This window comes from Phallusia mammillata, chromosome 6 (assembly GCF_965637545.1).
Source record: "Phallusia mammillata chromosome 6, kaPhaMamm4.hap1.1, whole genome shotgun sequence".
In the NCBI taxonomy this organism is placed as follows: Eukaryota; Metazoa; Chordata; class Ascidiacea; order Phlebobranchia; family Ascidiidae; genus Phallusia; species Phallusia mammillata.
In genome coordinates this window covers 4313211-4328183 of record NC_137257.1, presented here as the reverse complement: position 1 = coordinate 4328183, position 14973 = coordinate 4313211, and the positions used below count along the sequence as shown (strand labels likewise).

The window sequence follows — 14973 nt, the reverse complement described above, 5'->3', positions numbered from 1 at the left end:
CTTTTTTGATATAATTAAGTGACTATATAAAATCATAAAAGACGCAAAAACGAGAATAATAGAAAAAAATTGGGAAAGTACAAAGTGAACTAAATCACTAAATCACCCCCTGTAGAAAACAGTTAAGTGTTTTTGAACAAACTATCATAAAAACGCGACACTTTTTAGCAAAAGAAGACATAAAAACGATGCACTTTTCAGAGAAAGTTAAATCCAGCACAATAATTTGACAATTCAAAATTGCAACTTAAATATTTCTGCAGGCCAGTGGACATCTATTCTTGTCCTGTTTTCGTTACAAGAACAAGTCCTAAACTACCAGTGTTTGAGCTGGATGTAAATAGAGATTCCATTCCTTCATCAAGATGGTCGCTACGTGGCCTGACAGCAACAATCAGGAATTATTAATCCTTAATTGTCACCAAGGTCAATCCAGTATCGTTTATAGTGGTGTTTTATTATGTTAGATTTTCGATTACCTAATTTTTTCTCATTGTGAATTACCTTATTGGATGTTTTTATCTTTTTTGATTACCTATGTTTCACTTCAATCCATGTAGATTTCACTGTGAATGTTTTTTTAGTTACATTTACTTCACTGTGTGGTGCCATGTAGTTTTCTGACAATAAAATACCTTCCAGATTTCATTTTTTCTGTTTGTTGTATTTCATTTTTAGAAATGATTATTTCAACCCCATTTTAGAACATACATTCTTTTTAACAAAAGTGCAATCTATAACTTACTGATACAACAGAGTTTTTTTTATAATACAGTATTATCTGCACAATAACAAGAAAACATAGAAAACGACAAGGTTCCTTAAAACAATTAAAATATATCAAAAAGGAAAACAATGTTTTAAAACATTGTATAACGAACAAAACAATAATATTACGGGCGTCTGAATTTGTTTTGCATTATTTTTTATTATTTTGTTACAAAGTATGCTAACATACTCTACATCAGGTTCCAATAAATTTGAAGACAGTCTTCAAAATTTAAATTTCTGGTTTGTTCCGCTAGTCACGTGACAACTGCAGCGGCGGCGTCAATGTACTGAATTTTTAATTGAGCCGAAGACCAATAGTCGAGCAGGGAATTTTTATTGAAAGTAAAAGGTGTTGTTAGGCTCAAAGCTTTGTAAAACGACCGCAAAAAAATGTCGCGGAGAACTAGCAACGACAGCACGAAGTCAGCTTCGAGTTCTGGAATTCCTGTCAACAGCAGAAAAGGCGGAAAAGCGAAAAATGAATCAACTGGTTTGTGTGAATTTTTACATTATTTTAGGCATTACCTGCATCTTAAACTTCGTTCGTGTGTAGTTTCTGCTTAAAAACTTTCCTACTGGTGTAAACTTAAGGACAAAGACTGAATTTTAGTAATTTCCCTGCTTATAGAACACATATAACTATTTTCAAACAAAGACCATTAAGAACTTAACTAACACCCAGTATGGATAGTATGGCAGCTGCACACCCGAGACTATTTTTTTCAAGTTTGATTGCACACTTGAGACATTTTTTAGGTTTGCAACATCTGGTGTATTTGTTCTCGTTAAAAACAAATTTCGCGTTCGAAATTTTCGTTTTACATTAGTTAACTAGTGGCACAATTGCATTTGACGGTTATTTTGAGATTTTGTTAAATATTTGTAGATCGGTTATCTTTTTCGTAATGAGGTGCACATTTAACTGGTTCATGCACACCTTAAAATTTGGTCCTGCACACTTGCACACCTGAAAATTCTTCGTGTACACCTGAGATCTCGGCGAAATGTGCCATAAAATCCAATGTGGACTAACACCACACTGCATTTTTGCAACCAACCATATGAAACAAAGCATTAAAAACATGGTGCGTTTCTTAATAATAATGAAACAATCATTGCATAATATTATGGTTTTATGGAATGAAAAACCTATCTTACCAATTATCATTATTACAAACCAAGCTTACTACCGGTATTTATCTTGGTGACTGTGAATGTTGGTCCACTAACCAAGGGTAAAAAACAAAGAATTTTTTTTAAAAATCATGTGTTTGTGTTTGAGATTAAAAAACTTGTTTTTTGTAGAGTTTGTTTGGGACAAATATCTTCAACAAACTGGAATGCCTGCCGCACCTCAAGAATGCTTTAAACATGACCCCATTGACCAACCGCTGGAGAATACATTCGAGATGTTTCAGAAAATGGAAGCCAAAGATGCTAGAAACCCATCTGCAATCAGTGTTGCAACCATTGTTATGATAGAGGTGTGTTTTGTGCATGTAATGTTCTTTGTGGCTATTAACAATGATTTTTCAGGAAGAAAAAACAACAAAGCTTAATGATATATACTTTGAATTCACCACTATCCATAAAATATAAATTTTAAATATGAGTCTTTAAGCATAGTATGTTATGTAGATTCATCTTTAGAACTGATTTTGCATTTTATTTGTTGCACCCATTACACTAGTTTGCTTTACACTGCTTAGTATCTCTTAACATCATAGTGCAAAAGTGCAACCCTGCATTATTCAATGAATCTGACGTTGTGTTTTTATGAACCTATTGGCATTGATGGGCACATGCACTGTTTTCTATTTTTATCGCACAATGTTATTGTTCTTGAACAATACTACTTGCTGAATAGTCATAGTCACTGTACATGATATCCATGCCCTTTTTCACAAAGTGATTAAAAAATTGACATTGATTTGCACATGCACTGTTTTCTATTTATGTTACACAATGGTATTCTTAAACAATATTACTTGCTAAATAGTCATAGTCACTATATGTCATAGTCACCAGTCGCATGATATTTATGTCTTTTGCACAAAATACTATAAAAAATGGTGCTGTATTGCTTAATTCTACTGCAGGGTCCTCGTTTGTGTTTGAGACTGGATGGAACTGACTCTTGTAACGACTTTTGGAGGCTTGTCAATTCAAAAGTAAGTGCATTTTATTTAAAAGGAAACCAACCATATGCAACAGGAGTGTGCCCTCCTGCAGACATTAAATAATATCTTTTGTAGCTCATGCGAAAGTTTGGATTTGCAGTTTAAATGAAATGTGACCCACTAAACCATTTTAGTCATGTCTAGATAGTGATTCCAGTAGTTGTTTTTTTTCCCCTTTGAACAGTTAAATACACCTGGTGCTTGAAAATTTTATAAGATGTTAACTCAATATAAATGTGTTTGATACACAACAAAGTAAAGGCAGCTTGTGTCATATAAATGTGCCACCTGCCATCTAATAATTGTGTTTTGCCCAACACTGGCACATATGTACTTTTGTTTATGTCAACAGTCATATATTTCAGCCCATTAGTTGGGTTGTTATTATTAAACATAATATGTGGTGCAAAAATCAAATCAAAAGTATTCTGTTTGGTATCAATATACATTCGCGCTTTTTGTATTGTATGTATAAGTTTGCAATTGGGCTTTGTATTTTCGTAATTCTGAATCAGCCATTATATATTGCAATCTATGTGAAGCTTCCATATTAGTTATCTGGTTCTTATCAATGAAAAGGGTTTATAGTATTAATAGAGAGAGCCGTATTTAATATGACCTACTTCTAAAGGACATATTTCCTATGGGAACATGCGAAGCTCATGGGGGACTATTACAACCGCCGCTCGGTTTCACAAGAAATGTCTCTACTTGGCCTGCATTTCTACAGAAAACTTTACAGTCAGGCAAGCATGCAAATTCTGACTCGTTTTTGCCGGTGAGTGGTAAATGTTTTATAGTTTTGCACTTTTTGTTTTTAAATTTTATTGCATTTACTTACTTTAAAAGTGTCTGCAGCTTACCATAAAAGTGTTTTCAGTACTTAGATAGTTAGCAAATTTTTTATGTTTTTTGAATTGTTTGCTCAGGTAAACTGCTTGTGTTGTGCGATCTGTTAAAAAATATGCTGCTTTTAGAGAGTAATGGAGTAACAGTAGGTGATGTTTTACAAAAACATACTTTTAGGAGCCAGAAGGACCAAAAACAAATCTCTTCAAAGTGGGAATGAAGTTAGAAGCTGTCGATTTGAAGAATCCTCAACTCATTTGTCCAGCAACGATTGGTGAAGTGGACGGAGAACAGGTAAAACTTTATTCAATTCATTCAGTCATTTTGTGCATGCTGTTTGTTCAATTGCCAAGAAGGCATTATGTATCAGAAGCCCAAAACTATTTACCCTTTGTTAATGTGCAGTTTTCTTGTGTAACAGGAGTTTAAAAGCCTAAATGCTAGTCAAATAGATTTTCTGATCTTTGTGTTAACAAATCAATAAAGATTGCAGTACCTCAGGAAAACGTATGGCAGCCCAATATATGTACTCTTTAATTTGTCAATACTTGGTTAGCAATGAAATGTTACTTTAACCTTTGTTAATGTGCATTTTTTTGTGTAACAGGAGTTAAAAAAAACTTAAATATCAGCCATGTATGTTTTCAAATCAATGAAGTATTGCACTACCTCAAAAAATATATAACAGCCCAATATATGCACTCTTTAATTGGCAGCATTGGCTGATTAACAATAAAAGTTAAAATGAAATGTTACTGTTTTTAAAACCACTACCGTTTAAGTGCTGTGCCTTGTGTTATTTAGCAATAACAGTTTTGTGCCAAATATAGTGTGGTAGGTGGACCCTTATTGTAGGCAGCAGCGCATACGTGGGATAGAGGAGTGCGTTGGTTTTCATTTGCATGTGAATGATTTCCTGGAATTCTGAAAGTTATTCAGACGAGAAATAAAAACACTCCAGTTAAATTAGTCATTGGTGTGGGAATAGCCAAAACGAGTTTGCTTCATGGGAGAGTACTTCATTTTTGCACTAAAACAATAACCAAGCAGGAAATAGCTGTGCAGTGTTAGAATGTTGTTGAGCATCAGAAAAAGAGAATGCTTCAATTGATGGATCCAAATTGAAAGCAATACATTTACCCAGCCATTACATAAAATTATGTGACAGGAGCTCACAGCACTGAATAAGTCTTTTACTAGCTTAATGTGCATGACAGCAAATTGCAAAAACAGTGTCAATTGAGGGCAGATACGCAGATTATGTGTTTCTTGTTTAGGATGTTAGAAAAGAGTAAAAACAAAAATTATTAATGTTCAGTTTTGTGCCAAAATGTTTATGGTAAAAATTTAAAGACTCTTTGGGACATCTTAATTATGGGTCCCCTTTCCTGAAGGGGACACATATTGATTTTACTCAAATTGTTTTTTTTATTTCTTTTTTTTTATTTTTTTTTATTTCATTTTTTTTCTCCCCAAAGTTTGTCCGACTCGTTTTTCCATCAAATGTTTGATGGATTTGGATGAAATTTACACAGATGGTAGATGTAGTTATGTAGATGTGCATCCCAGTTTGTTTTTGTTGATAACCCCAGTATTTACCCTGCTCGCCCCCTAAAATGGGTGTTTTTACCCCGAAGTTTGTCCGACTCGTTTTACCATAAAATGTTTGATGGATTTGGCTGAAATTTACACAGATGGTAGATATAGTTATGTAGATGTGCATCCCACTTTGTTTTGTTGATAACCCCAGTATTTACCCCGCTAGCCCCCTAAAATGGGTGAGTTTTTAAACAGTGTCAGAATTGGCTGAAATTTAGATTTCTTGTATAGTATGCCATTTATAGGTGTCGATTGTTGCATTCAACCCTGTAGTCCTAACATTTACCCCACAAGCCCCTAAAGTGTAAAACGTATTTGTATGTTACTGGTCACTACAAACGAAAGATTTCTTTTGAGCAATAGTGTTACAAGGGCAACCAGTTGTTTGTTGCTCGTTGGTGGGTTGCTTGGTGGTCGTTTTTGCGCCATGGTGGTTAGGGGGTTGTTAACAGCCCTATGACGTCAGAAACATTAACGGTTGTTGCTCAAAACACCTCTAGTGGTCCAAATTTTAAACATTGGCCGATTTGGCTGAAATTTTGCAGTACTATTGATTAAGTCATTGTGGTTTTTATATATTTTTTAGTTTATGTGTCGAACCCAATTAGTTGCCCTACTAGCCCCCTAAAATGGGTCAGTTTTTTAAAACGTTAAATAGGACATACTTCAAACAATATCTGGGGTGAATCTAATTTTATAGCTTGTATTCTACATAGTATTATTATTTAAGCCCAGTACCGATCACTGTGTTTTACCTTACAACACCCGACTTTCTCATGGTTATCTCTTGAATTGCATTATTTTCAACTTTGCATGTGTGGGGGACCCATGAGTTTTTGCCTGCAGAAACGACTAAGGTTATAAAAGACGATGGCTAATATGGGACCCAATACAAAATAAGCATAGGAAATATATTTATGTTTTAAAATAGGTTATAGTGTATATGCAAGGGCAATATGTGCTAAGCCACCCTTCTAGTTGGCTTTATGATTAGTTTATAAGAAAATTTGTAAAAATATTTACAGAAAGTATAATATTTGCAGATTTTTGTATCGTTTGACGGCTGGAGGGGTGCATTTGACTACTGGTGCAACTTTGATTCAAGAGATATTTATCCTGTTGGCTGGTGCCATATTAACAATCACCCGATACAGCCACCAGGAAAAAAAGGTAAACATTTATTGAGTTTTTAGTTTGTTTTGAGATTCTTTTTGTATCAATGGCACCTTTGTTGGAAGACGACTTGTCAAGTAAATTCTCAATTTGTCTTTTTCTTAGGAGACAATCCAATGGTTGCTGAGAAATTGAAAGCCGTAGTTGAAGACAGCAAACGTCAAACGAGGAGCGTCAAAAATAACCCTGACATAAAGCATAATGTCACCAAAGGTACTTTTACTGCTTTAACTTACGTGAAGCATTTTTTTTTCAGCTTAATAATTACAAAATAAATTCAAAACTTGAGGTATTCAACATTGCTTTATTTCTCGTCTTTCTATCAGCTAATCCATTTGTTTTGAGGATTAGAGTATTAAATTATATGTCTAAGCAAAGTTTGTGTTGTGTATATTTCTATGGAATTATGTGTGTCTCTGGCGTCTAAAAATGACCTTTGAATTGGGTTTAATGTTCTAATTGACTAAGATTTCTTGCAAAGACGTCGTTGATTTTTTTTCAATGAAAAGCTTTTTATGCATAATAGACTAATACTTGTGCACTGACAGTTTTTAACGCTGTTGATCGACAGCTCTCCAAATGTGATTTATTTTGGTAAAACACAAATAACTTAAATCAGCTGAATTTTTCAGTTGAAGTGGTTCCTCCTTCCATTGAAAAACCTGCCAGGCGACGAACTCTCGAAAAAATAGCTCGAACTAAACAAGCCAAAGAAGAAAAGGTAATTCATCATTTGCTTTTGGTACTTTTGTGAGTTTACTTTATTATTTCTATTTTTAATGAAGCAGAATAAGGAACGGAAATCCCCTTCTCCACCATTGCCAGGTGCAGATCATGTGACAAGCAATGCTGGCTCTGATTGGTCGATGTCTTCAGATGAATCAGATTCTTCACAGGACAGTGATGAACCCAAGCACAAAGGTTAAATAGTGAACTAAAGCATTCGGTTGAACAAATTTTGTTCATCACATATATATATTTTGTACAGGGGAGAGTGATAAGGACTCTGCTACAGGGAAAGACCCACATGGTAAAGTCCCAATGTTTTTCATTCAAAAATAGCTAACTACTACAGATTGTCATTGCCTTTTGATATTGCATGTCAATTTGTATCAATACAGTTACTTTTTCATTTCAGATGTGAAAATGTCATCACCATCAGTTGATCAAGCAGATACAGAAAGTCCATCATCAGATCAGAGCAGCAGCAAGGATGGAAGTGTTAAGTTACAGGTACCGTGTTTGCTTAGTCTCAAATTTCAAATGAGAAATGTACTGACATCAGTATCCCATGTTTCCTAATGGTCAAGGCACCTGTGTTGTGTTCACAAGGTTAAGGTTACGAATCCTATCTCAGCCACTTGTGTTTTTCTGAGCAATAAAAATGCTCCAACAGTGGATTCTGATTGGTTGGACTAAAGTTGCCAAATTAAATACATCAAACAAAAGATAATTTTAAGGCCCTGGAAGGACACAGGTTGCTTGCACACCAACCTTAACAATAACTGGCCTATACATTGGTTCCATTGGGTCCTTTTTTCAGTTAAATTAGTTTACATTGAATAAATTAAATGACCTAGATTGGTTTCAAGGCAAAGTGGTTTGGTTTGGCAGATCTTGGTTAAGTTCCAATGAGGTTTTGTTTAATTAAGGTACAAACTATGCCTTTCAAATAAAAAAAAAATACATTTCTGTACTAAAAAAAAGATCACTTTGTCGCTGATTGTTTATGGCTCATTTGATTTTTTTTTTGATATTGCAAACAGTTTTTCAAAGAAATGTTTTTGTCAAACTTGTATTTACCACTAACATAAAACTTGTTGTGGCGCAGATCACGAAAGAAGATCGCCGACGTAAAGAGAGGAAGGCTTGGAAGCAGAGAAAGAAGCAACGAAGATTGGCAAAAGCCCTCAAGAGAGCCGGTCGTCTTGTAGAGGAGGGCGAATTACGTGTGTTGGGTGAAGGCGGAGCAGGGGTCAACTTTACCCCCGAACAAATTGCCTTGCTGACGTCATCACAGCGTAAACGTCATCTTGAAGGGGAATGTTTCAAGGTAATATGGATTTTTTTTCTCCGTTTTTAACGAGGAATCGTTCGCCAATAACGATATGGCTTTCACAGCTGTTGAATGTGGATTTTGCCTAATTGGAGTCAATACATGTGTGTTACTTACGCGTTACATATGTTTAACTTCGCATGTAGTTGCAAAAAAATACATAATTCTTTATTATGGGTCCCCTTCCCTGAAGGGGACACATATTGTTTTTGTCCGTATTTTTTTTTTCTTTTTTTCTTTTTTCTTTTTTCTGTCTAACGCTGGTTTGTAACGCTCGTTTGGTCAAGAAAGAGTGCTTCAAATTTATTCAAATTTGGACATATGTTAGATATTAATCCAAACTTGGTCCACCTGAAGTTTGACCCCAAATTACCCAGCGGTTCACCCACAGGCCCCCGAAACGTAAAATTTTTAACGCTGGTTTGTAACGCTCGTTTAGTAAAGAAAGAGTGCTTCAAATTTATTCAAATTTGGACATATGTTTAATATTAATCTGAACTTGGTCCACCTGAAGTTTGACCCCGAATGACCCAGCGACACACGCTCGTTTGGTCAAGAAAGACACTGTAGGCAGAAGTCCCAAGAGAGTACGTTTACGAATAATAGGGCAGAGCGGGAAGGCTCAGCTTGACGTCGGACAGACGTTTTACGAGACGTCGTTTCGGTGATTAGAAATCAGCTGTTTTGCACAGCAATGCTATGTCGTTTTATTAAGTTATCACTCACATTTTCAGTTTCGGCAAAGGTTTCACACTTATGACGCGATTTAAACCTAATAAGCGTGCTTCGGTTTTGTATAATGTCAAGCAAAACTTTGTTAAACAAACTAAATATAAAAAAATAAACTTGACTTTTTTACAAGATAAAAGTTTTTTTAAATGCTCGTTGTCAGGTTGGCCGCTGCATGACCACGGGTTACTTAAGGTCAATTAGTAGGTATTACTAACACAGTTCAGAACTTTCTTTCGTCATAACGTAGCGTTTTTTTTTTTTTGAATCAAATACCCAAGGCATGTATAAATTAGGTCAAACGGTGTTGTTGAACACCAAGGACGGCGTGCTATTGAAAACGGTGTCAAAAGGTCAAACAGTCGTTTGGTGTGTGCATCCTAAAAGGTTACTACATGTCAATGGTAATGGTACTCGTTTTGCGAAACAAAGTTAAATGAAAAACTCGTTTTACGAAACAAAGTTAAGCAAGAGATTAAATTGAAAGTATTTGTTTCGTTCTTTTTTAATGTTTTTGTAATTATACGACAATAATAGTGCAAAAAAATACAACAAAATTTTTCATTGTTGGGTTAATGCTTTCTAAAAATTTGTTTTAAGAATTTAAAAATCACCGCAACATTAGTTTACCGTAAATCCGCACAAACACGCGTGTGGGGACCCATTAGTTTTTGTTTACAAAAACAATCATATGTGTAGATCAAATGATGTGTATAGTAAATTGGTAAATATCGTATAGAATATATAAAATGGAAGTATATCAGAAAGCCACCATTCTAGTTTTATAGGTCATAATGCAGTTTGCAGAAGTTGTCTATTTTGTTTACATTTATTTGTTACAATTTTAAGCTTCTTGCTGTTTTATGAATGTATGTAGAAATCAGTTCACATTCTTGCTGTTAGAATACACGGTCATGATTTCGTTTCAGTTGAAAAAGAAAAAGAAGAAGAAAAGAATGTGTGATGCGAGTTACACAAGAATGGAAGGGTTCGGGATAAAAGGTGACATCACTCCCACTGCCAGTAAGTAATTTGCAAACTTTATCTTGTCAAGTTTTATTCGAATCAAGAGTTACAAGTCGGGACGGTCCTTTCGGCTTGGGTTTCTTGAAAAAAGGACATGATTCGGGCCTGACTTTACACTTTGAGTCAGTATTTTTTTGGATAAATTTAAGTAGCTAGTTGCTGGACCTGACCTAATGTCACACAGCCCTGTCCAAGACCAATTGTCTATTGTGTTTGTTGTCTTGGTCTTTCCTAAGGTTTTAATGTATAGGCCTGTCAATCAAACTTTCGGGCCTAAACGGGCTTTTTCAAAACGATTCGGGTTCGGGCCGGATTTCGGGCTTATACTTTAGGGTTCGGACCGGGTTTGGGCTCCAATGTCAGGCCCGTTTGCAACTCGGATTCGAATAAGACGAAAACGAATGCCTTTTAAACAGGCGAAATTTTTTATCTTGTCTTTAAAAACGGCACAACATGCATTATTCCTATTTCGTGTTTTAGCGACGGGAAAGTCCCCGACCTCACCGTCTTTCTTGGACGCTCCTACGTCAACGCCTACGTCACTGTTCGGTTGTAACAAGGCGCAGATTGTACGAAGTGCCACCGAGGGTTGGCCAACAAGACTACAGATGGGTTCTGTTGTGACCAGTGACAATAAATTGGGAAAATTTGATACGTCATACTCAACATTTTCGAAATCCACAGGTATGTGACTTTTGGGGGCCAAACTAGGTTTAAAAAAGTATTCCTCTTGGACCACGGAAACTCTTACAGTTATTTACATTATTATAGTACGCCAGGCCTACCGAATCAGCTCGGTATATCGCCTTCAATGGGCCTGACGAACTATGATTTCTATATGAGTGTGTCGTGATCGCTGGTCTGTATAGACGCTTCAGGTCTGATCCCAGCTGTTCATCTATGTCTAAACCGTTATTTACACACACAAGTTTTGATTATTCTTATTCAAATAGAAGCTTTTTTAAGTTTTATGAAAGAACGAATGCTTGTTTAAACTCATTTTAACGTCTTTAGTGGGCCTGGCGTACTATGATTTCTATATGAGTGTGTCGTGTTCGCTGGTCTGCATGAGCGCTTCAGGGTTGATCCCAGTATGAATGTATACATCTTAGTTGTTTAAACTGCAGGGGTAAATGTAAATTTAAAATTCAACAAGAATACATGTGGTCTATGTTGTATATCTGGGTTGATTTTTTTCTAGAATTTCAAAGCTAGAAAAAACTGTTTTTTGTAGTTTCATTCAAGAGTTTCTTCAATACTGGTTGGGTTAAGTAATTTGCCACAAGTGTTTTACCACTAACCTGCAGACAGTGCACACCGTTTTGACCTAATAGGTAGTAAATCATATCTAGCTGGTGACGAGAGATAGGCCGAATCGGCTAGTGTAGCCATTGTGGCGTCGAACAGAATAGGTGAAGTGTGGCTTTTTGGTCTGTTATTCCCAACAAACTGGAGTGTCGTTGGATTGCTACACTAGTCAAAATGGCTTATCTCTCGTCACCATAGCTGCACTGATAGGACCTATTGGGTCGAAACCCTGTGGACTGTCTGCAGCTTATCATTTATTGGCTGGATGCTTTCCCATATATCACCAGGACTGAATTTTGACCTTTTCTTTGGCATTTACAGTCTCAGATCAACCCTTGACTCCCACCAAGTCACCACGTGATCCCATTACTATGGCGCAGTGCGTTTCCACGACAACCAGTGACGCCGAACAACCTACAAAGCCAGCCTTGCCCAACACAAGTAAGTAAAAAGTCTTTAAGTGAAGTGAAGTGTTTGTGGTGGTAACAATTTTGCCTGTACACAGATGAGAAAAGCACCACACCTCCACCTTCAGTGAGCAGCACAAGTCAAATTGCGCCCCCTGCTGTTGAACCAAGCAATTCGGAAGACAGTAATGGTAAGAATTCGCAAATTGGAAACATGTTTTAAACAGCGCATGCACTTTTATACAGTAATCCTTGGGTAATCCGGACCCGTTTAGGTCAAAAATTGTCTTAAGTCGGCAAAGATCCGGCTTAACCGATGTCAATTAGTTCAATACTTACCACATTACAAATTGTTTCTACCTCAAATTTTGTCCGATGTAGGCGAAGATCCGGGTAAACCGAATCCAGTTTAACTAAGGATTACTGTACCAATAAAAAGAAACATTAACAGCTAAAGGAATTGGCCCTAGTTTTAGTACGTGTGAGTAATTCAAGAGTCTCTTTGTACATAAATAACCATCATAAGCATAAATATTAAGGAACCAGTGGTGGGATTCAGCCGGTTCGCGCCGATTATATAGAACCGTTTGGCAAAATTATATTAGATCAGCGAACTGGTTAGCATTACTGGTTACTGTCAATGGACTTTTTGTAACAGAACCGGCTAAAAAATATGACTTTTGTGAAAGAACCGGATGACAACAAATTTGAACCTCATCACTGAAAGGAACCCACAAATAAAATGCATTTATTTTTTTCCTAGCTGTGTCCTCCACCACAAATCCTCCCCCGCCCATCGAGACCCCTCCCCCCACCAACTCCGACGAGGCGGGCCACCCCTCAAAAGTGACGTCATCCGAGCTAGTGACGTCATCGCTTCCTGCCACCAAGCGTCGCTCGCGCAACCCTTCCAAGTGGACCATCGATGATGTCATTGTGTTTGTTGGCGAGAAGGAACCGGCTTTACATTCTTACTTGCATCTGTTCCAGAAACACGTGAGTGTGATAGTTGATGTTTTCGACGTAAACGATTTCTGACATTTGTTGCAAGATTTTTGTCCACATTTTCGCCAAGTTGGCGGAGTGATTACCACAACCGCCTTGTGATCAGAAGGTCATAGGTTCTGATCCTATCTCGGACGCTTGTGTTTCCCTGAGCAAGAAACTATGGGGGCGTTGCTCCAACCCAGTGGTTTTCGATGCGTTGAATTAAATTGAAGTCACCAACTGTCCAAAACCGAAAAAATCAAATAAAATGGTCAACTGACTTGAAATAAAAACAGGCAGTTCGACTTATTGTGAGCATAACGCATTCAGGACTTGCCCACTCACAGAGGATAAAAATTAAACAAACCAACAAACGTTTTGGTTTTTGCTATGTACACCTTGATAGCTGTTCTGATTTTATGTCTACTTTTGCATTATTTTTAGCTGCCTGTGTTGAATGTGTTCTAGTTTTTTAACAGTGTCTTTAACTGCAGATAATGTAAGTAGAATACAGTAAATCTCGGTTAAACCGTATTAGGTTAATCCGGATCTACTTGTAGGTACAAATGATTTGTAATGAGGTTAAGTTTTAACTAAATACCATCGGCAAATCCGGACTCATTTTTGGGTCCAAACGGGTCCGGATTAACCGAGGTTTACTGTGCATGAATTGGCAATATAAAAGAAAGCCACCTTTCTAGTTTTTTTTGTAATTTTCCTGTTGCTTTCCATAGGAAATCGACGGAGCTGCCTTTCTTCTGTTAAACAGCAACAATATTGTAAAGTACATGAACCTTAAGCTTGGTCCTGCTCTCAAACTCTGTACATTGGTTGAAGACTTAAAAGTATCCATTGCCAGACGACGGAAGAAATAACCTTCAAATGACATTTAAACTTTGGTCCCAGATTTTGGGCGCTTTTTCCTTGATGTTTTATTTCAGATCCCAACTGTGAATTTTTTGGCGTTTTTCTTCTGTTTAAAGGAAGTATGAATCAATGTTATGTGGAAATGGTTTGCAATGAAGCTTTTGTTTTGCGCCGTGGTCACAGAATTTGCGTTTTTTTATTATTATTTGTCCATTTTACCATTGAGTTTTTATTTTTATATTGTCCCGTTATGTCTGTAAGTTTCCACCTAAATATGTATTAATTATGAGTCTTATTTCCTAAAAAGGACATATATTCTCTTATCGTTTTTGTCCATTTTTTAAATTAAAGTCTCATTTTTGACATTCTAACAATCTAAAACTTTCGGGATTCGGTTTAACCTAATAAGATTCGAAATGATATTCGAGGATTCGATTGAAATATTTATTGCAAAATTCTAAAGTGTTCTAATCGAATCCATTAACATCCTTAGTGTGTAAAAAGTAACAATTATTATTTATTGTGATTTTATAATCTTAAAACCAGAATCAAGACTAAGCGCTTTACTTTTTATGAAACTCGCATCAAAATATTCCTTTTTTTTATTTCACTGTTTCGTCACTAACTTTTATTTATTTCGTCAACGCTGCTTTGTTACGTAACCGCTTTTATGTTGTCACACCGTCTTTCTGTTACGTCACAATCGGCAATGAATTATCAGTGAAAATATCGTGCATGTTGTTGTGTTGTCACATTATTCTGGTTGTGTATTTTTTTGTGTGTGTACAGTGGTGTAAATAGCGCCCCCTATCGTTGTCACGCTCTGTCAATCATGATGATTACGTCACAGTGATATTTGTTTGCGCAAAATGTTGTAATAAATGAAGGACGTCCGCCATTTTAGTTATTTGCTCGACTTTTTGTATATCTGTCTTAGATGAGTACCTCTTAACCTGGCTCTTATGCGTTTCAGTACATCATGCTTACAAATGGCGCTATTTCGAATCAAGTCAATCTTTCA

The 14973-nt window shown here is 36.3% G+C and overlaps 2 protein-coding genes across 3 annotated transcripts in view; both read left to right on the top strand.

Moving 5' to 3' along the window:
- LOC145232214 (dynein axonemal heavy chain 5-like) overlaps positions 1-648 on the top strand; it is a 67713-nt gene extending 67065 nt beyond the window's left edge. The window contains exon 104 of the mRNA XM_080096757.1: positions 264-648. Within this exon, the coding sequence (XP_079952883.1) occupies positions 264-408 (145 nt within the window). The 3' untranslated portion in view covers positions 409-648. The remainder of the gene's footprint in view (positions 1-263) is intronic.
- A 307-nt stretch (positions 649-955) lies between these two features.
- On the top strand, positions 956-14855 carry LOC145232955 (uncharacterized). Of its 2 annotated transcripts, none has more exons than XM_080097617.1 (18): positions 956-1261; positions 2077-2255; positions 2871-2942; positions 3583-3729; positions 3978-4094; positions 6443-6569; positions 6678-6785; positions 7205-7293; positions 7358-7493; positions 7561-7602; positions 7711-7805; positions 8404-8625; positions 10287-10380; positions 10864-11067; positions 12013-12132; positions 12197-12289; positions 12862-13094; positions 13820-14855. In XM_080097617.1, the coding sequence occupies exons 1-18, from the start codon at positions 1162-1164 to the stop codon at positions 13958-13960; spliced, it is 2319 nt and encodes a 772-aa protein (XP_079953743.1). In that variant the 5' UTR covers positions 956-1161; the 3' UTR covers positions 13961-14855. The 2 variants fall into 2 exon arrangements, with proteins under 2 accessions (XP_079953743.1, XP_079953744.1); XM_080097618.1 differs by having other exon boundaries at positions 1012-1261; positions 7361-7493.
- Positions 14856-14973: the final 118 nt, after the last annotated feature.